Source organism: Carettochelys insculpta, chromosome 3, assembly GCF_033958435.1.
Source record: "Carettochelys insculpta isolate YL-2023 chromosome 3, ASM3395843v1, whole genome shotgun sequence".
NCBI lineage: Eukaryota > Metazoa > Chordata > Testudines > Carettochelyidae > Carettochelys > Carettochelys insculpta.
Genome location: NC_134139.1, coordinates 169,038,095 through 169,059,381, shown reverse-complemented (window position 1 = coordinate 169,059,381; position 21,287 = coordinate 169,038,095). Strand labels below are relative to the sequence as shown.

At 41.9% G+C, this 21,287-nt stretch overlaps 1 protein-coding gene across 7 annotated transcripts in view; it reads left to right on the top strand.

The window, feature by feature from the left end:
* MYOM2 (myomesin 2) overlaps nucleotides 1-21,287 on the top strand; it is a 214,333-nt gene that overhangs the window by 46,339 nt on the left and 146,707 nt on the right. For 6 of the 7 annotated variants that reach the window (XM_074991185.1, XM_074991183.1, XM_074991184.1 and 3 more), the window contains exons 13-19: nucleotides 1,987-2,040; nucleotides 5,455-5,582; nucleotides 12,177-12,360; nucleotides 12,915-13,089; nucleotides 13,957-14,078; nucleotides 15,389-15,409; nucleotides 17,692-17,879. In XM_074991185.1, coding sequence (XP_074847286.1) covers nucleotides 1,987-2,040; nucleotides 5,455-5,582; nucleotides 12,177-12,360; nucleotides 12,915-13,089; nucleotides 13,957-14,078; nucleotides 15,389-15,409; nucleotides 17,692-17,879 — 872 coding nt within the window. The remainder of the gene's footprint in view (nucleotides 1-1,986; nucleotides 2,041-5,454; nucleotides 5,583-12,176; nucleotides 12,361-12,914; nucleotides 13,090-13,956; nucleotides 14,079-15,388; nucleotides 15,410-17,691; nucleotides 17,880-21,287) is intronic. The other variant, XM_074991182.1, reaches the window with a different exon arrangement.

Here is a 21,287-nt window from a genome sequence, read left to right as displayed (position 1 = left end):
GCACCAGCCTCTTCATTTCAGATCTGCTTTTCAGCCTCCATTCTTTCCCAGAATTCCTCCACTTGCCAATTATAAGAAAGGCACACACACTGGGACAGAAAGGTCCATACTGGTGACTTGTCAGGAGCCCATGCATGTCAATTCATTTACATGGGTTTGGAAAAAAATTAACTCTAAAAGGAATGCATAAACCATAAAGGATAACATTTTCAAAAACACATGAAGGCCAGATTTTGAAGATTATTTAGATATAGTTTCACTTTGTGTTGCAACATATCAGGGCCATGTTTTGGAAGTTATTCAGTGCCTAAATAGCTTTTGAAATGTGTACTCTTTCTAAAGGTGCAGTGATGCTGAGTGCATGAGCAGTTAAATATCTTTAAAAATCAGGACCGAAGTCACTTTTGAAAGCACTACTCAATATGGCTGTGTTAGTTGACAGGAATTTGTTTGAATTCACCCACAGTAAAATCTGGTGGGCTATCAACTTTTCTTCATAACCAGTAGTTACAGTAAGAGCCCATTCAGGAGCTTCATATTGCTCCCTATCATACTTGGTCGTCACAATATAAGTGTTCTCACAACTATCTGGTTTCTCAGGGAATACAGTCAGTGCTGCTCCAGACATAGGCCATGGTACCTTCTGAAGAGTGCAGGTTGAACTTCTCTAATCTGGCACCCTTGGGACCTGACGGGTGCCAGATGATATCACTATTGTCTGGCAGCATTATCAACACTTCCACTGCTTACTGGGCTATTAGAAGACATTGGCCGTGTCTACATGAGCCAAAAACTTCGAAACTGCCATGCAAATGGACATTTTGAAGTTTACTAATGAAGCACTGAAATACATATTCAGCATCTCATTAGCATGCGGGCGGCCGCGGCACTTCAAAATTGACGCGGCTTGCTGATGCGCGGCTCGTCCAGACGGGGCTCCTTTTCGAAAGGACCCCGCCTACTTCGAAGTCCCCTTATTCCTGTGAACAGATGGGAATAAGGGGACTTCAAAGTAGGTGGGGTCCTTCCGAAAAGGAGCCCAGTCTGGAAGAGCCGCGTGGCGGCGAGCCGTGTCAATTTCGAAGTGCCGCGGCTGCCTGCATGCTAATGAGGCGCTGAATATGTATTTCAGCGCTTCATCAGTAAACTTCAAAATGGCCATTTGCATGGCCATTTCGAAGTTTTTGGCTAGTGTAGACATGGCCATTTAGGGGTAAATTACAGCTAAATAACAGCACAGAACACTGAGAGCCAGGACTGGTGGCTGTAAACTAACTTTATGCGACCACAGGATACTTGGCCACACCCATGATACTTAGTTGTCCAGCTAACTAAAATCATGCTGGATTACAGATACTGACATGAGAGTGTTCTGGAATAGAGAGATTCAATCTGTAGTTAGATTGGCATTCCTTTGGTGGAAGCTGAGCTCTGTGCAAAGCGTCAATACAAAGACTGTGGATTTCTAACACCTTACTTAAGCTCTGTGTTGTGCTGGCTTTCTGTCTGGGCTGAATTTCATCCATGACGAAGACCAAAGATTCACTTGTCCTTTGTAATGTGTTGTGCCTCAGTTAGTTCACCCATGGTCCTCTCTCATGAGTCCAATTGATAACGTACATTGCCACTGCACCATTGCATCGATTCCATCGATTACAAATATAATCCCTTATTTTTTCAGTTAATCTTTAAATGGTCCCTTATTCCTTAATATTCAAGTATGAGTACTACTAGTCAGAGTGAGTAAAGGCAGCAGAATCAGTTTGTAATAATGAATGAGAATCTGCATGTACAAAGCTATTTTACCAGGGCTGAGATAGTGAACTCTGCAAAAGTGTGTATCAACATGGGTATACAAAACTACACAAAAGTGTAGATATAGAAAAGTGATAAAAGGTAAAAGATTGATAAAAGATAATCTTCAAAATTTGTAAATAGATTTTCTTGCATTGGGAAGTAATTGTAAATGAATGTTTTGGTTTACAGCTATTCATCTGGATGGAGGCAAAGAAATGGTAATATATCAAGATGACCTGGAAGGTATGTAGCTCTACCATGATTTCATTTAATCTGTTTATATCCAAGGTATCTAAGATTATAATTAGAACGTTATATATTGAAAAAAATAATCAAGCTAGTGAGTCACCTCATAATACAGTTACATAAATGTAGATATTCAGGCTTTGAAGCCTAAGACAACATTCACAAACATCATCCTGATTCCAGTGTATAAACTGCAGATCCCAAACCACCCCCAAAAAATTAAGCTTTTGTTGGTGGCATCTGCCACAGAAGATGAAAATGAAGGTTTGCTGCTCTGTACTGGTTTGGATAATTATCAGGCAGAACCCATCTGCTCTCACTTTCGGGGGGACGTTGTGATAAAATATCTCCCATAAATGTAAATAACCTTGTTTGTCTTAGCAAAAAGCAGCCAAGTAGCACTTTAAAGACTAGCAAAATAATTTATTAGGTGAGCTTTCGTGGGACAGACCCACTTCTTCTGTCCCACGAAAGCTCACCTAATAAATTATTTTGCTAATCTTTAAAGTGCTACTTGATTGCTTTTTGTTTTGATAGTATATAGACTAGCAGGCTCCCTCTCTGTTAGTTTGTCTTAGCAATTGGTCAAACAAGAAGTAGGACTTAGGGGGACTTGTAGGGTCTACAGTTTTACATTTTTTGTTTTGTTTTTGAGTGCAGTCAGGTGACAAAATAATTTTAAATTTCTAATTGCATTTTCACAATAAATATATTGCGCTAGAGAACTTATACAAGGGGAACTGAAAAATACTATTTCTTTTGTTTACCTTTTTAACTGTACAAATATTTGTGATAAAATAGTATAAAGTTGGTATGGTACACTTTGTATTCTGTATTCCAGTTGAACTCAATATATTTAAAAAAATAGAAAAAGCACACAAAATATTTAAAATACATATAAATTGGTATTTTACTGTTGTTTAATAGTCCAATTAAAACTGTGATGAATTGTGACTTTTTAAAATCTAGTTAATTTTCTTTGTGTTAATCTCTTGAGTTGACTCAAACTGACTACACTAAAGGTTACACAAGAACACAGAATCAGAGGGCTCTCCTTACTTAAACTAGTTTTTGCACTGGTGCAACTCTTATCAATTTACGTCTGTGTGAGAAGTGAATCAGCTTTGTATTTTTTTAATTTTGCAGGCACTAGCAATGATATTTAGATTTCTAAATACCTGACATATGGTTGCTAGCTAGGAATATAGATATATAAGTGATATTAATTGTAGGACAAATGACTTAAAACTGGTAAATTGGAGGCCAGCTTTAAACATGTGTCTCCTAAGAGCATACGTTGAATCCCTATCAGCATCAGTTGATATTGCAATCTATAAAGAGAAGCTGTTAATTGTAACAGTACAATATTACATAACAGATGAGGTCAGCCTTGGAATTTTTAAGGGGTGAGTATGTACCACACACTGTGGCAATTTAGCTATGTGAACTCTACTGATATTCATGGGACCGTCTTGGCTCAATCTTGATTCATTGTGCTGAAAATAGATCTTTTAGGGCTTCAAATAATTTTATTTGCAATCAGCGCCACCGAGAGCTGCTGCGGCTCTGGGGCAAGGTGGGAGGGGACCCCAGCTGTGTGCCCTGGAAGCAGCGGGATCAATGGCAGAAGGGGCGGGGCCTAAGGCATTTGCCTCTTAGTGCTGCTGGGACCACAGCGCTGCCCCCCACAGGCCGCTCACAGGCATAGCTACAGCCATGGCAATTCAAAGGGACACTGAAGTCCAGCCACTGCCGCTGTTACTTTGGCAGCAGTGATGGCTGGAGCTCTGGGCCCCTTTGACAGTCTGGGCCTGGGAGCAATTGCCCACTTTGCTCCCCCTCCCTCTATGGCAGCTCTGCCTACGGTATTTTAGCAGATGTCTTAAACTCAGCAGATCAATGTGTTTATCCAAAGAAGGCAAATCCTGTTTTCAGAGGATCAAACACACTAAAGTATGGTATGAATGACAATAAATGATGTCAGTTGTTAAACAAAAACTTCAAAGCTCCTGATTTTGATTTGGGGAAAAAAGTATCACATATGATACAATAGCTTCAAGTGTACATAGTGGGCTGGCTTTTATCTCATGGTTCTTGCGAATTGCTTAGAATTCTCTGAAGATTCACTTTCAAGATTAATATTGCCACCTGGAAGGAGGATTTTCTCTTGCTCCTTTGAATTTCTCAAATTCCAAGTGTAAAGCCGATGCCCCCAGATTGGTGGCAGGAGGGAATGATCCTGCGACCGTAGGGGCTAAAGCTCTGTGCTCTACCACATGAGCTAAAAGTCAGCTGGCTCTCAGCCAAGGCTGTGGAACAGAGACTTCACTCTCCCTTGTCAGTGGTCTCAGTGCCTCTGGGGTTACATAAGCATTCATCTAACAATTGAGCTTGCACTTAGAAAAAGAAAATGGCAATGGTACTTTAAAAACCCACAAACAAAAGCCATGTCACAGTGAATATTTTGAGACAGGGATGCAGGATGTTCATGGATGTTTGTTGAATTGCCATTTCTAAACTTTTTGCCAATTGACGTCTTATTCATAGCCAGACAAATGCGATATTGATAAGCCTTAATTTGGCTTCTCATTACACCAGTGTGTAACTCCCTGGAGAAAGCTCTTAGTCTGTTTGTACCCATGCAGTGACACAGAAAGGCCCCAAAGCTGGCCATGGGCTGTTTAGGATCCCCTCAGGTTGGCTCAAAGCTACAGTGGCTCTTTGCAACCATGCTTGCAGCTTTTGCTTCAGCAATGGAAAGGGTGTGATGCTAAATCACTGCTGCAAGCCAAATGAGCCCCAGGACGCATGATGGCTCAGGAAGATAGAAACAAGGTGGTTGTACAATGCATGTGTGCTCCTCTGATCCTGAGTCATTAGAGCTGCTCTGATTTGCAGTGGCTGGTAATATCACCCATACTCTAGTCCAGATGGTCTCATGAACGTTTTTTTTTCCCTTCCCACTTTACTTTAAGCTCCTTTTGTGTTTAGATGCTGCAGTCATTTGAGTGAGCCCTCCCTCTGGTTCAGTTTTCTATAGTAACTGTTGGACTCATCAGTTTGATTGAACATCTCTCTTAGTTGCATACAGTGAGTAGGTTTTGCCAAGGTATTTGGCACAGCAGATGAAAGTAATTCAAATGTGATCAAGGGAAAATCAAGTGAGACACACAAAAAGCTTCTATTTATAGGCTATTTACTATTTTACTTTGGTTGAGAAAATACCCTACTTGTTATTGGCATGGTTAGTGCCTCAAAATAGAAATGATGCAAGCTATTAAATTGTAAAGCTGATACTATAGCCCTTAACAGACTTACAGGGCACTGAGTTTGGAAAGACGAGCTGTAGCATAAATGCTGACCTGGGGTTAATCTGTGGTTTAACACTGACTAAGTTTATTACTCCTCCAGGCGATGTTCAGATTCCAGGACCTCCCACCAATGTACATGCTTCGGAAACCAGCAAAACTTATGTTGTACTCAGCTGGGATCCACCTGTTCCCCGTGGCAAAGAGCCATTAATGTATTTCATTGAGAAGGTACTGTACTGTATAGTTGCATTGAGCTGTAAGGCGTTTGTTGCCACATACAATTTAATTCAAATCATTTTCAGAGCCGCAAAATGAACAATAAAGCTAGCACTCTCCAGGGTCTCACAGGGTGTGAGTTTGAGACTTTTGAGAAGGCAATAACAATAGCATATATTCTTATGTGTCCTAATGGGGGGTGAAATTCAAGAGCCAGAAAAAATTGCCTCTGTGCCATTTTGTTATTGCTAGGAAAAATGGGAAAAAAAGTATAATGTGTTGCAGCAGTGTAACAGAGAGCAGCACCTTGACCTTCTCCTCCTGCATGGCTGATTGGCACTTTGCAGTCTGCCTTTATTAAGGGGAAGCACATCAGCTTCCCTTTCCCATCAACAGATTAGGGATTGAATTGTGGCTCACAGTTTGGTCCCTTTCTCCATGGAGGCATAGTCTGTGCTAGTCCTTTTCCTGGTGCAATTTACTCTCTCAACTACTGGCAGTGGCTGAACTGTGCTAATCTGTACGTTGGGGTGGGGGAGAAGCCAAAGCTCCACACACTCCCAGTTCCTGCGTGTTTGCTCCCTGTCCACTTGTGCAGGAGGTGGTGCGGATGTCTGGAAGTGGTTGCTCTTCTTCCTGCTCTGTTTTCCATGACACAGGTACCCTGTGCTGGCAAACAAAGGAGGCGCACCTCATACATGTGCTTCTGCTTCTATTGTCTCCCTGCAGAGCATCTCTGGGGGAAATCCCAGGACAAGGCTGACTTCCTCTATAACAAATTCAGTTTCTCCTCCTTTGGTTCTGTTGTCTTCCTAAGCAAATGGCTCTCCTCCACCTTCAACTCAATCGAATGTCAAAACTCATAGCCATATTTCACCATCTTTGACTCGCTCCTGAAACCCTGGTCTCCCACTGCTTCTTTCCTATCATTAGCACAGAAATTTTTCTTTTTCTGTCCTCCCCTTATTCCTTCACTTACTCTAGTGATCCCATCTCATTTTCTAATGCCTCTTGTGCCCACTTTCACCTACTGTCTTAATCATCTTGTTAAATCACTCACTCTGCTGGGACTTTTTCTCTTATGATGCATGTGTGTTTTGGTCTCCCACAGCTTAAAAAAAAAGCCCACACCCTTGATTCCACTTGCCTCTTCAATTACCACATCTTTCTTCTCCCTTTCTTCCTTAAGCTCAATTAACATGCTGTCCATGATCATTGTCTGGAGTTCTTCTCCTCCATTCTAAACCCTGTCAACCTGAGTTTAGCCGCCTGGACGCCATTGAGACTATCCTCACCAAAGTTTCTATTGACCTCTTCCTAGCTAAATCTCAAGATTCCAACCTGATCTTCCTTTGACCTGCCCAATGTCTTCAACATTGTCAACTATGTCCACGCTCTTCTTAAAATCACATCCTTCCTCGGCTTTTTTGACTCTGCTATTTGCTGATTCTCTTCCTACCTCTCTAATCATTCCTTTAACATCTCCTTTGGAGGTTCCTCCTCATTTCCCCTCCAACTGTGGAGCTCCCGAGGAACTTCAGATGTCATCATATCTGTACTGTCAGCTCTAAGGCTTTTACTGTTCAACTCCAGACATGTCTGCTGTTGTCCAAACTAAAATCTCAACCTGTCTCTGATATCTCCTTGTGGATGTCTAGGCACAAGTTCAAACTCAACACTACTTAAACAGAATCTCTAATATGTTGTTCAGCTTCTGTTCCAAGTTGTCCCTACTGCTTGCTTGCTCAATTACTGTGGATAGCACTGCCATTTTGCCTGTCATTTAAGCCTATAACCAAAGCATCATCTTCAGCGTCAAATTCTCTAGGTCAGTGGTTCTCAATCTCTGGTCCACTACTATGATCCAGAGGTCCACCAACTCATATTTGATTTAGTTGGGGTTAGTCCTGCTTTGAGGGGAGGGTTGGACTAGATGACCTCCTATGGTCTCCTTCAACCCTAATCTTTTATAATTCTATGATTGGGCCCTCCCAGAAGCAATTGAGGGAGAGCAGGTATAGTCATGTGACCCCTCATATTTCTGCCTTCTGTGGGGATCCATCTGGAAGGCTGTCACAGACTCTGACCCACAGGCCCATGGGGGAAGGCAAGGCCTCAGGCCACCTCTTACCAGGACACCAACAGCTACATTAACTGTGTGTCCATGCAGTGTGGGGAGGCAGAAAGCAGCAGGGCATCTGGATGTTATGATGAGGCTTTCATCCACCGCTACATGGAGCTGCTTCTCTTTCCCTGCTGCTGGAGCCTACTAAGATAAAGACGGAGTGGAGTTGGTGTTGTCATCCCAAGCCTCCCCCTACAAAAGGATTGGCCTAGTTTATGCCCCTGAATGTTCCTCCACAGAAGTCTCTGGTCCCAGCCCTTCAACTATCAGATCCTGCCCATCCAGGATGCACCAGGCAAGAGCTGACAAACACCTCTTAGAGGGCCTCAGAGCCTTCCTGGGAGGAATGACATGGCCAGCATGGTAGGAGAGGCCCAGAGGGAGCCACTGACTGACAGACTGGTGATGAATCCTCAACCTATGCCAGTCACCTTGCCACTGTGAGCACAACACTGCCACCTACCTCATGTGTGAGATGCAGGTACCCCCTCACAGTATACACACACACACTCTTCCAGCACCCCCAAATACCCAGTATACAGAGATCCAGGTACCCTGAAAGGGGAGGTAAAGGGAACAGTTTCCCTAGGGCCCATTGATTCAGTAACAGCTGCAGTGGCCTGCACCCTGTGCCCTTTAAATCACTGTAGGAGTGCCACAGTGCATGCTCTGGGCAGCATCGAGGGCTCAGGAGTTGCGGGGGAGGTGGACTGGTGCTCCCCCAACAGCACTGAGAGCTGGCTGCCCTCTGCTCCAACCCTTCTGGGAGGATAGAGCTTTACCCTTGCAGGAGAGGAGGAGCACAAACCAGTCATGCGCACCTCTGGAGAAGAGGATGGATTGAATAGGCTCAGCCAGGCAGTGGCAGGAACTGGGGGCTTTGAGGAATAGAGTGAACAGGGACAGGAGAAGGCAGAGATCCAGGGCCACTACAACCTAGGTGTCTGGAGACAGATTGGTAGCATCTGTGCTAGGGGAGGCTCAGCCTTCCCTGGCCTATTGTATGTGCTGCCAATAAGAACTGTGCAAACCTGTGGATATCCATGGACAGTTTTTGTGGATTGCAGGTTGTACAAAGGTACAAATTTTGTATCTGTGCAGGGCTCTGCCCATCAACATCTGCAAAACTAACTCATTATCCTCCTCCAAAACACCTCTTAAAACTCTCTTTTGAGGTAGAGTCTACAAAAAACATGACAATGTTTAGACCACTGGTACTTTTATACCACTGTCTCAATATTGTCTCTTTGTTTCCATGTAATCCCTCCTTGGTCTGTCTGTACACATTTATTATCTAAATTATGCAAATTCAAATACTATGAATAGTAACCCTCCCTGTGTGCTAGATTGTACCCACAATCTTGCTGTAAATATGCATGTGGTAATTTTCATATGCACAAGATTTACTAAAATGTTTTAAAACTGGGATGGGGGATTTATGGCCTGCGGGCTAGAGCTGTCTTGTGGCTTTTCTGGATCTGGCCTGTGAGGCCTGGGGCTGCTTCTCTAGCACTGGGTAGCCTGCGCTGGTGCTCCAGCCCCATGGCCCCTCCACAGGGCTGGAGTGCCTGTGTCTGCTCCCCACTGTAGGGATGGGGAAAGGGCAGGGAGGAGGAAGTGCTCAGCCTCACAGGCCAGAGTTAGTGAGGTTTTTTTTGTTTTGTGCTTCTCACTTTTGTGTGGCCCCCCAGCTGTGGGTAAGTGGCTCCCTACTCCATAGAGGTTTCCGCACCCCTGCAACAGAACAAAGTTTCTTTATACAAATGAATGCCCAACCCTGCAAGTTCTTACTCAGGTGAGTAGTTCTTATTTATGTGAGTAATCCATTCACTGCAGCTAAGAATCTCTATCCTTTGTGTAACATAAACTATTACATTAATGTATCTTAGAACAATCAACACAATCAACAGTGAAAAAAAAGTTCAAAGATCTAAGGAAACATACAATCCAGGTGGGGCTGTCCTACTTATATGATTATAGAAAAGAGAAAATATATGACTATCTGCTGCCCATGTACACAAGAAATGCTGACACAGATTCAATCCAGCTGCAAAGTAAAATCTGAAAAGAATTCAATAAGATATATCTAGATTTGAAATTATACCTCAATATAAAATGGTACGTTGATTTTTGACATGGCTGTCACATTGAAACAAGCACAACTGAACTCTTTCAAGTCAAGACTCTCTATTAACATTTCAAATATGCAGCATAACAACATTTTCCCCACATTTTGCATCTTTTGATTAAAGGAAAAATTATTATTATTCTTTTTTTCGTATTGAGAACAATGTGCCAGTGCGGTATCCACCAAAGAGATTTAAAATAATGGATTTGGGATATTTTACCTTTTTCATGGTACTGCCCATTATATACAAGGTATTTTCCAAACATTCACAAAAAGACTACCTAAGTTTCAAGGGGTTTACAATCTAAGGGTTTTTTCATCTTAAATCTTCTGTTACAATCCTGTGGAAAAATGTCACATTTATGCACTTGTCTTTGTATGTTCTAAAGCAGTTTTACTCAAACTGTCTACTGGACAGTTCCGTTTTCTTAAAGCCTCTGAAATAATCTTTGGTTCAGATTATTCTGGGTCTGCAGTTTATTTTAAGAAGCTAATGGAGAGAAGAGTTCTCTGAATACTTGCTTCCTGGAGCTTTGTCTGGGTTCTCTTCCCTATGCAATAAATACAGTAGCTGTGCTTGTCACAGTTCAAGGCAACTGTGTTCTCCCAATGGTCCACCAAGGGCACCTACTGTGCCTCCCCAGCCACCAACTCAATTGGGAGAGACATGGAATTTTCTCTGTCTTTCGACTAGGGTACTTCCAGGCTGAACAGGCCTCTCTGCTGACACCGTGAATTCCCCAACCAAGTGAGGTGAGGTCTGCTTTTCTCCTCATCGGCTATACAAAGTGTACTCATCCACAATTAAGTTAGCTCAAAGCTCTTTCTAAGCAGATACATGTATTCTTAACATAAAAGCATTACAGAGAAAACATAAAGATCTGATTGACATGCTAATGAGCGTGCCAGAGATCACATAACTCCAACAAGGGCCCTGGGCATTGGCAGACCTTCCAACTCTTCTGCTTGAATGGGAACTCCTGTCCATTTGCAGGATCAGAAAGAAGACCCTGAATCAGTTTAAACTCCACAAAATTGATCCAAAGAATCCTTTCTTTGTTTGCTGGTCTTGAGACAATTCAGAGGGAACCAGTACCTTCAAGTCTCTTCAAGTGGTGGTGTCTCTTGGAAAGTGTTACCTGAGTGAATTTGCCAAATTACACCCATTGTTCTTAGCTCCTGTACTTTCTCTTTCCACAGAATCCCTGAGCCACAGTGATACGTAAACTTAATATAGAAAGATCTAACTCAACTCAGTAAGATCTGTCCAGGATATTAGGGCAGCCTGCTGCCTGTGTCACAGAGCTCAGCTAATATTCTACTGAATTCTTCAAAATTAGTTTTTCATTTTGTAAAAGTCTAGAGGAATGTAGGAAATATTGTGACCAGCACTCCCTCTAAATTTTTTCCATCCACAGGCAGAATAAATTTTATGTGCATCAAGACACCTGGGGGTGTGCTACACCAAAAGAAACACATGCTGCTAATCAGCTGGGTGTCACCAGGATCTCTCCTGGGTGGCTGCCCAAGTGCTCAGCTTACAGGGAAAACTGGTTGTGACCTGCATCTATATTGAGTGCAAAGGTGTGGTAGGGAGTGAAGAAACCCCCAAGTTCTTCTATAGGTTCTGCACAGAAGTTACCTCCATTGTAGCTCTGGGTGCTCAAGTGATTGTGGGCGCACCCGTGAGATGCTATGGGCTTTCACCTGCCTCCCCCTCTCTCTTGGCCAACTGAGCTGCATGACAATGCCAGGTTTATATTGCATTCCATGAAAGATGTGACTAAATACTTCTCCCAGTGCAACAGGGGGGCCAAATGCTTTGTGTTGATAGTATATAGACTAACACGGCTATTTCTCTGTTACTTTCCTGAGCCTGTGTGCTCATGCCCTATCCCCTACTATAGACATAATAGGCCAAATAGCACAATCTAGTCTTTTCCTAAAGAACTCAGATACCATAGTGCTTTGCATAATATAAATAGCCAGATAAATCAGCCGACACAGACAATCTGTCAGTCAGAACTCAAGGGTATGTAGGCATATGACCCATTCCCAACCTATTCTCTGTTTAAAAAAAAAGGCAGTCAAGTAGCACTTTAAAGACTAGCAAAATAATTTATTAGGTGAGATTTCGTGGGACAGACCCACTTCTTCAAGCTCACCTAATAAATTATTTTGCTAGTCTTTAAAGTGCTACTTGACTGCTTTTTGCTTTGATAGTATATAGACTAGCATGGCTCCCTCTCTGTTACTATTCTCTGTTTTAATTTCTTCCATCAGATTCATGAATGTATCTAACATGCCCACATCTGAACAATTCTGAAGTAATCCTCACCTTTATTTTTGATAGTCTATGGTTGGCAGTGGAAGCTGGCAGAGGGTCAATGCCCAGGTTGCAGTGAGATCTCCTCGCTATGCAGTGTTTGACCTCGCAGAAGGAAAATCATATGTCTTCCGAGTCCTGTCAGCAAACAAGCATGGGATTAGTGACCCTTCTGAAGTAACACCACCAATTCAAGCACAGGAGACCATTGGTAAGAGAACATAGCAAATATCACTGATATTTATATAAGTAACTATGCTTTTAAAATAAAATGTGCATCATAAAATGTAGTCATATTTATGGAAGTTTCATTTGCTTCTGATAGGTTCACTTTATGCTATAGTGGGTGCTTTCAAAACATTTCTACTGATTTGAGAGATACTGAGTTGTGCATAGTGTGTATAGTTTTATACATTTCTACTGAGTTGTTCATTGTAAGGGCCAGGGTTCATTCTCATACTTATAGAGTCCTTCAGAGAGAAGAAACTTTAAATGACACTTATAAGCAACACTTTAAGTGACGCTTACATTTAAAACTTAGTTAAATCAGAAATGGCATATGTAATAGGCATAGCCAAACACATCAATTGCTTACAGTGGAGGAAGCATGCCAATATATCACATAACAAAATATACAGAAAAAGTCACAGCTAGTTCGATTCAAATATTGGAAAGTATGCAATGCTGCATTTACTTGAATTACTCATTGTTGATATATCTATTACTATAAACCTGGTGAACATTTTTGGTTTCTGTTTTGTATAGGTGTCCCATCTGCCCCTGGTCGTGTATTGGCAGCAAGAAATACAAAGACTTCTGTGGTAGTACAGTGGGACAAGCCAAAACATGAAGAAGATCTGTTTGGCTACTACATTGACACTTCTGTGGTGGGAACAAACCATTGGGAACCTTGCAATCATAAACCTATTAAGTATAATAGGTACTGGTAATACCTCTGTTCATTCAGATATTTTGAAATCTGTTGCATATTAATATATTGTACAGAGCTGGTTGGAAACTTTCTAACAAAACTTTTTATATGCAAATATTTATTTCATAGAATGGAAGATTTTTATGGGATGTGTCCATCTTTGAGGATTCTTTTCAGATTTTTATCAAGTAGTCAAAAACTTGGAAACTGAAAAAAGAATTCAAATGGTTGAGCAAATATTCTTAATTTTCACTGACCTTTTCCTCTATAGGGAAAAGGCATTTCTGACCATCTGTAAAAATATACCCCACCCTTGTATCAGAAACCGATGTCCCTCCAACCTAAGTGAGACTGTCAAAACCATTATTTTCAAGGGCTTTTTTAAAGCTGCCTGTGTATATCCTGATCCCCATGTGCAGAAACAGTTCTTCAGAAAATTATGCCTATGGTTTTTGGACCCACGTGAGAGTATCACTAATCTTTCCCCTTTGTTACTTTCCACTGTGTGACTTTTCAGGTTACCTTCCTTGTGAAAGTCATCTGTGACCATTACTACTAGAATTTCTCCAGGCAGGCTTTTTAAATTAGGATCATTAAGCCTGAACATGTTAATTATAACACACTTGTGTGGTCTATCTCTATATTGTTAATGGCAGTGACTTGGTATTCCTTGATATCCTGTGAGTCTGCTGTACCACACCAGTACAGTGTTGTGTTTTTAAAAGGCTGTGTCCCACTTTGTAATTCATTTTCATCCATCGTCACAGTGCAATCGATGCCAAGATTTTTCAGTGACAGCACAGTACACAAAGCCACAGAGCCTTAATAGACTCTTTGCAGTGAAAAACAAACATCTGATTTTCTTTTTTTAATCAGGTTTGTGGTTCATGGTCTGACAACTGGAGAGAATTACATCTTCCGTGTGAAAGCTGCAAATGCTGTGGGCATCAGTGAAAATTCTCAGGAGTCGGAACCTATAACAGTACAGGCAGCCCTCAGTAAGTGTGGTTCTGTGCAGCTCTGCTTTGCCTTTTGCTCTTGGCTTAAAAGTTTGATATGAATGAGCTCTTATGGTCTCATTTAGAATAATCTTGCCCTTTTCAGCTGTGGAACAGCAGTCTGTATTGAAGTTTATTATCATGCATTTGGCTACTGTGAAGGAGAAAGAAAATGTAAAAAAAGATTTTTTTTTTTTAATAAAACATGTTTTAGATATATACGGCCAGATTCATCTCTATGCCCTTGTTGCTTTGTGTTGCTAAACCAGTCTGTGATCAATTTCTAATGCTCATTTTGGGCAAATCAGCCTACTAGTCAGTCTGGCCAATAAGAGTTTCAGATACTGCAGGAATACACTCAACAGAACATGGTTTGATTGATGTAACAACCAAGGGATACATCTTTCCTGTCCCTCACAAACAGCCTTGGATGCTTTCTAGTTCTTAATCCTTTATTTTTCTATGTATTTATTTATTACCCTATTACCAAAGCACCATCATTGTCATACGCAGCAATTCTATTTACTGCTTTTCTAATCCTCTTTCTGATCTGAAAGAGAAAGAACTCTCAGCACCCTAAGATCCTCCTCCCTCCGGCTCTACTAGTACTTTCCTTTATACTTTAGTGCTTTCAAGTAGGTTCCCTACCTGGTGAGATAATTATCTTGTTAGCTCATAAACTCCCAGTCTGTCTAGGCAATTAAGTACTTTCCTCCTCCTTCAGGCCTTTCCTGGTGGAGCTCATGAATGCTTAAGTGATCAGAGTGCTGGATCAAATATTGTCTGTCACAGTTAAAGCAGTAGGTTTGGTGGACATCCAGATTTCCTTTTAATATAAAATATAGCCAGGAAGATCAGTGTCTTCCAACATTCTGCAAGCAAACCCCCAATCTAAGCAATCTATTTCTGCCCTGGGTTGCACGGACACAAATCCATTGGCTTCAGTAGGTGTCATACTTGATTATCGGAGGGCATAATTCCTGCTTGGGCCATAATGCACATACAAACGTGAACAAAAATCTTTATTTTTTGATCTGTCTTTGATTCCCCAATTGCATTTATCATCTTGATGTTTGAATAAAAACTAACAAAAAATCGTGCACTTGGAAGTTCACCTTGATTGAGTGTATTCTTTCAGTAAGAATAACTTTCAGTTAAATATTTGAACCTATTCTTTTTCAAAGTTATAGAGGAAGGACAATCAACATTGCTTTCTCAAATAACCTTTTAAAATATTTGCATATTACAAGACTTTCTTTTAACGTTTGATGGTTTGTTATTGAAAAATCTGTTCCATTTGATTGTTATAGGAGGGAGTGTACCACATATCGGTAGGTGTAAGAAAGCATGCCTACAGTTGTTTATCTTTAGATGCTCATACACCTGCACTTTTTAACATTGCAGCATCCTTTTTGACACACTATGGCAAATGCTTAGTTGGAAAATATTAAAAATATCACAGATTTTTTTAAATATGAGGTCACGCTTTATTTAAAGTGGTGAGTTGCATGGGGAGGTGCATCATCTAATACTGTAGTTTTATGACCCAATCTTGCAAACCCTTACACCTGTGAGTAGAGCTTATCCATGTAAGCAGTCACACTTGGGAACTTAATAGGAGCACTTACATAGCTGAAATAAAATAAAACAGCAGTCATGTAGCACTTTAAAGACTAATAAAATAATTTATTAGATGATGAGCTTTCGTGGGGCAGACCTGCTTCTTCAGATCTGGAAATAATGCTGAAAATGAACTGGCATGGTGAATATATAACAAAGAAATAGAAAAAAAATGGTATGAAAATTGACAAATCAGCTGAAGGGGTGTGCAAAGGGTGGGGAGGAGACAAAGAAAATTACTTACTCCAAGGCTGTGGCTACATGTGCCGCTTCTGCTAGCAGTGGCACACTAATGAGGTATCCAGAAGATGCTAATGAGATACAGATGCAAATTTTCCATGCCTCATTGGCATATCATCACATGGTTCGGAGTCTGGAAGAAGCTCTTCTGGACTCCAAAGCACATGTGCAGACATATGGCCCACAGGGATCTTCTGGAAAGAAACCCTCTTTCTGGAAGTTCCTTGTTCCCCAAAATTTAGTTGCAAATTTTCAGGAAAAAGGAGCTTCCAGAAAGAGGGTTTCCTTCTGGAAGATCCCCACGGGCCACGGATCTGCACATGTATTTTGGAATCTGGAAGAGCTTCTTCTGGACTCCAAATCACGTGCCAATATGCTAATGAGGCATTGAAAATTTGCATCCGCACCTGATTAGCATCTTCTGGATAGCTCATTAGCGTGCTGCTTCTGGAAGAAGCGGCACATGTAGACACAGCCCAAGTGTCTATTAAGTTAAGTGACTTGCCTGAGATCACTATGAGTATCAAAGATGGGGAAGCTGTGTTTGTAATGCATAAGGTAATTACTATCTCTATTAAAACCAAGTCCCAAAGTGTCAAATTTGAGAATAAATTCCAGTTCAGATGTCTCCCTTTGTAATCTGGTGTTAAAGTCTCTTTATTTTAGGATGAAGATTTTCAAGTCTTTAATACTATGGCCTGCTCCATTGAAATGTTCACTGAAGGGTTCATGTGTATTCAGATACCTAATGTCTAATTTGTGTCCATTCATTCTGGCCGTGTCTACACTAGCCAAAAACTTCGAAATTGCCATGCAAATGTCCATTTCGAAGTTTACTAATGAAGCACTGAAATACATATTCAGCGCCTCATTAGCACGCAGGCAGCCGCGGCACTTCGAAATTGATGCGGCTCGCCGCCGCGCATCTCGTCCAGATGGGGCTTCTTTTCGAAAGGACCCCAGCTACTTCGAAGTCCCCTTATTCCCATCTGCTCATAGGAATAAGGGGACTTCGAAGTAGCTGGGGTCCTTTCAAAAAGGAGCCTGGTCTGGATGAGCCGTGCAGCAGCGCGCCATGTCAATTTCAAAGTGCCGTGGCCGCCCGCATGCTAATGAGGCGCTGCATATGTATTTCAGTGCTTCATTAGTAAACTTCGAAATGGCCATTTGCATGGCCATTTCGAAGTTTTTGGCTAGTGTAGGCGTAGCCTCTTGGCGAAGTGATTGCCAGTTTGTCCAATATACATAGCAGAGTTGCATTGCTGGCACATGATGGCATATATATAAGGTTAGTGGAGGTACAGGAATATAGGCCCCTGATCTTGTAACTGATGTGGTTAGGTCCAGTGATGGCGTCTCCAAAGTAAATATGTGGACAAAGTTAGCAACAAGGTTTGTTGCAAGGGAAAGTGCCAGGATTAGTATTTCTGTGGTAAAGAGTGTGGTTGCAAGTGAGAATTTTCCTGAGGTTACGTGGCTGTCTGTAGGGTCAGTTACAAGATCAGGGGCATACTATGCCCATTGAATAACAAAAACTCTCTTGGCACAGGAGCATTTACTTGCTCTCTGTTATTCATTGCTGTCAGGTCCAAGTTACTAGTTATCTCTAAGTGAATTTTTATTTCTATCCTTTCCGCCCATTGCCTAGTTGTGGTAACCTGCTGCCATATATTATGCAAGAGAAGACCGTATTTCCTCTAGTTGCTATATTTTTGACACTGTACTAATACTCAGTACTCTTATTTTCTTCTAGCTTGTCCATCACATCCTTATAGCATCACATTGCTGAACTGTGATGGTCACTCAATGACTCTCGGGTGGAAACTGCCAAAGTTCAGTGGAGGATCACCAGTCCTTGGTTATTATCTAGACAAGAGGGAAGCTCATCACCATAACTGGCATGAAGTCAATTCTTCACCTCTTAAGGAAAGAATTTATACGGTTGGCATTACTTTACTCTTGGACATTTGGCAAAGTTTTACTCATTTGGAAGGACACTACTAAAAATGGCCCAGTTCCTTCAAGTGTGCATTGTGGAGGGCAATAAAGTATGTCAATCTTGAGAACTAGGATGGAGAGGTATATGGAGGGGAAAGGTAGCAATGGTACCTAGTGAGGAGTGGCTCGTTGGAGGAGGGAGATTTGAGGAATAGTTGGAATCATATTTCCTAGTTAGGACAGAATCTGTGATCTGAAAAGGTGCATTCATACTGCATTGATAAGTTCTACCTCACCACCCACCATGTCATTAACATATGATGGAAAGGCAGCAGCATGTGGCTGGGCAGCCTGCTATGCTGCTGTAGTGTGGGAGGCCTGGAAGAACAGAGATGGGCCAAGATCAAAGGGAGCATCCCTATCTTTCCTGTTGATCTCTGCCCTCAAGTGACAAATAAGGCAAGTTCCTGACCCTTCCACTTTGTCTCTGGCCCTGCTTCCAATGCAGAGCAAACACTGCTCTAGAGCAACAGAGGGTCTCTAGTTATGTATTTCTGATACCTCCCATAATATATGCTACCTAAGCAGAGAAGAGGGCCTGGTTCATGCTCCTAGGAGTCTGCAATCTGAAGTCAAAGAGAGAGGTTGAGTGGAAGGCATACAACAATGGCTCTGTCTACACTGGCCCCTTTTGTTGAAGGAAACATGGTAATCAGCCTGAGTGGAGAATATTAATGAAGTGCTGTGATGAATATGCACACGTCATTAGGCTAATTCTCCCTGCGGCAATTTAGAAGTTGCAAACTGTGAAGTGCCAGCATGCCGGGTAGCCACGGGCACTTTGACGTGCCCATGGAACTTTGAAGTTTCCTTACTCCCTCAGATACACAGCAGTAGAACAAAATAGAGAAGCCCCAGAATTTATGGAGGTTCATCATTTCCTGGATTAAATTATTGTACCTTATTACATAAGTATTCATTACCCTGAATAATTGGAATAGGGTTAAACCATGTTTATTAGTGCGCTAAGTTCTTCTGCTATTAGTCACTTTACATATTAACTCCCCTGTATGAAGAAATTCCAACTGAATTCTTTTGGTGCTTGGTATTCTTCTAGCTCAGTTTGGTTTTGCTTTGATCTTGTATTTGACACTAGCTCTGATAAACTTTCAAGTATAACTGTTTCTGTTCCCATCAAAAATTAAATACTACATTAAGATTTCTCTGTTATCTCATTTTTCTCAAAGTCAACTGACCTACTTTCTCTAATATTTGTGAACATCTAAGATCCCCGAGGCCCTCCACAGTTGTGCCTGCCACTAGATGAGCCTTCCCTTTCACAATTTTAACAGAAAATAAAATGGGGAGGAAATCTGCAAGCCCTGTGGAGAGTCCAAATGCTGAGCCCACATTGTGGCTGTGCTGCTTGGAGGCGCAAAGCTGAGCTTAACTGGTGAGGTGCTCATTGGAAACCATGTAGGTCCATGGAAAGCCAGGAGTGTAGCAAAGGTGTGGTTAGTGGCTCTGGCTTTGATCTACTGGCCCCCAGCTGTACTCTGCTAATACCACTCTAAGTGCTTTTTAGTGGTTGTAATATTTAAAGAAAAGACATTAAAACTCCACCAAATTAAGAACAACAGCTGAGGAAAAAGATCTAAACTAGCCAAATTAAGGATCTCAGTTAATTAAGACTTCAGGTTCTGTTTTCATTTCCTGTTATGGCCTAGGTCTCATCCTTAGGTGAGGAGAAATAAGGTCTGTCTAACACTCTGGCTGTGTCTACGTGTGCCACTACTTCTGGAAGCGGCATGGTAATGAGCCGTCCAGAAGATGCTAATAAGGTGTGGATGTAAATTTCCTACAGCTCATTAGCATATTGGCATGTGGTTTGGAGTCCGGAAGAAGCTCTTCCAGACTCCAAAATACATATACAGATGCATGACCAGTGGAGATCTTCCAGAAGGAAACCCTCCTTCACCCTTCTTCCTCAGAATTTTGAGGAGGAAGGGGCTTCTGGAAGGAGGGTTTCCTTCTGGAAGTTCCCTATGGACCACATGTATTTTGGAGTCTGGAAGAGCTTCTTTTGAACTCCAAACCACATGCCCATATACTAATGAGATGCAGAAAATTTACATCCACACCTCCTTAGCATCTTCCAGATGGCTCATTACCACACTGCTTCGGAAAGAAGTGGCACATATAGACACAGCCTCTGACTAAGCATGGCTTGTGTTTTTCAGATATTCTACCCTGTGAGTGTAATTGTCTATGCAGAGCCTCAAACTGGGGACCCCTGGAGCTTAGTGCAGGGGCCTCTACAGTTTGAGCTAAAAGCTAGCTGAGTCTCATCTTAGGCTATAGAGGGCACTCATTTTAGCCCTGTGAAGTGGTCTAGGTGTCACTACATAGGTATGTGGGTTACAAAAGCACCTGGAGGGAGCAGAAAGTTAAAGACAAAGCATAGGTGGTGTAGATAATCCCCTCTCTTACTGGCCTCAGTAGCTGGCCACTCGTAAAGTCACTGTAAACTCCACCTTTCCCAGGGTTGCAGAAATGTATTTCCCAGTGCAGTAAGAGGACAGATGGGGAGTGACTGGGGCTTGATTTGTTCAACATCATTAATAATTTGGCTGATGGGATGGATTGCACCCTTAACAAGTTTGCAGATGACGCTAAGATGAAGGGAGAGATCCATATGCTGGAGGGTAGAGACCGGGACTAGAGTGACTTCGACAAATTGGTGGATTGGTCCAAAACAAATCTTATGAAGTTCAAAAAGAGCAAATGCTGAGTCCTGCACTTAGGAAGGAATAATTCCATGCATTGCTACAGGCTGGGAATTGACTGGCCAAGCAGTGATTCCACAGAAAAGGACCTGGGGATTACACCGGATGAGAAGCTGGGTATGAATCAACAACATGCCCTTGCTGCCAAAATGGCTAATGGCGTATTGGCCTGCATTAGTAGGAACGTTACCAACAGATCTAGGGAAGTGATTATTCCCCCTTATTCAACACTACTGACACCACATTTGGTATTGTGTTCAGTTTTGGGTTCCCCACTACAGAAAGAAGGTGAATAAACTGGAGCCCATTGGAGGGATACAAAAATATTAGAAGGCTGAGGTACATGACTCATGAGAAGAGACTGAAAGAACTAGGTATATTTAGTTTGCCAAAAATAGGAGAGAAGGAGGTTTTGATGGCAGCTTTTGACTGTCTAAAAGGGTTTCCAAAGAGGATGGAGCCAAGCTATTTCCAGTGATAGCAGATGATAGAACAAGGAGCAATTGTCTCAAATTGCAGTGTGGAAAATCTAGGTTGGATATTAAAAAAAAAACTATTTCACTAAGGCTATGTCTATACTACAGCGATCCTTCAACGGATGTTCTTCTGGAAGATCTCTTCCAAA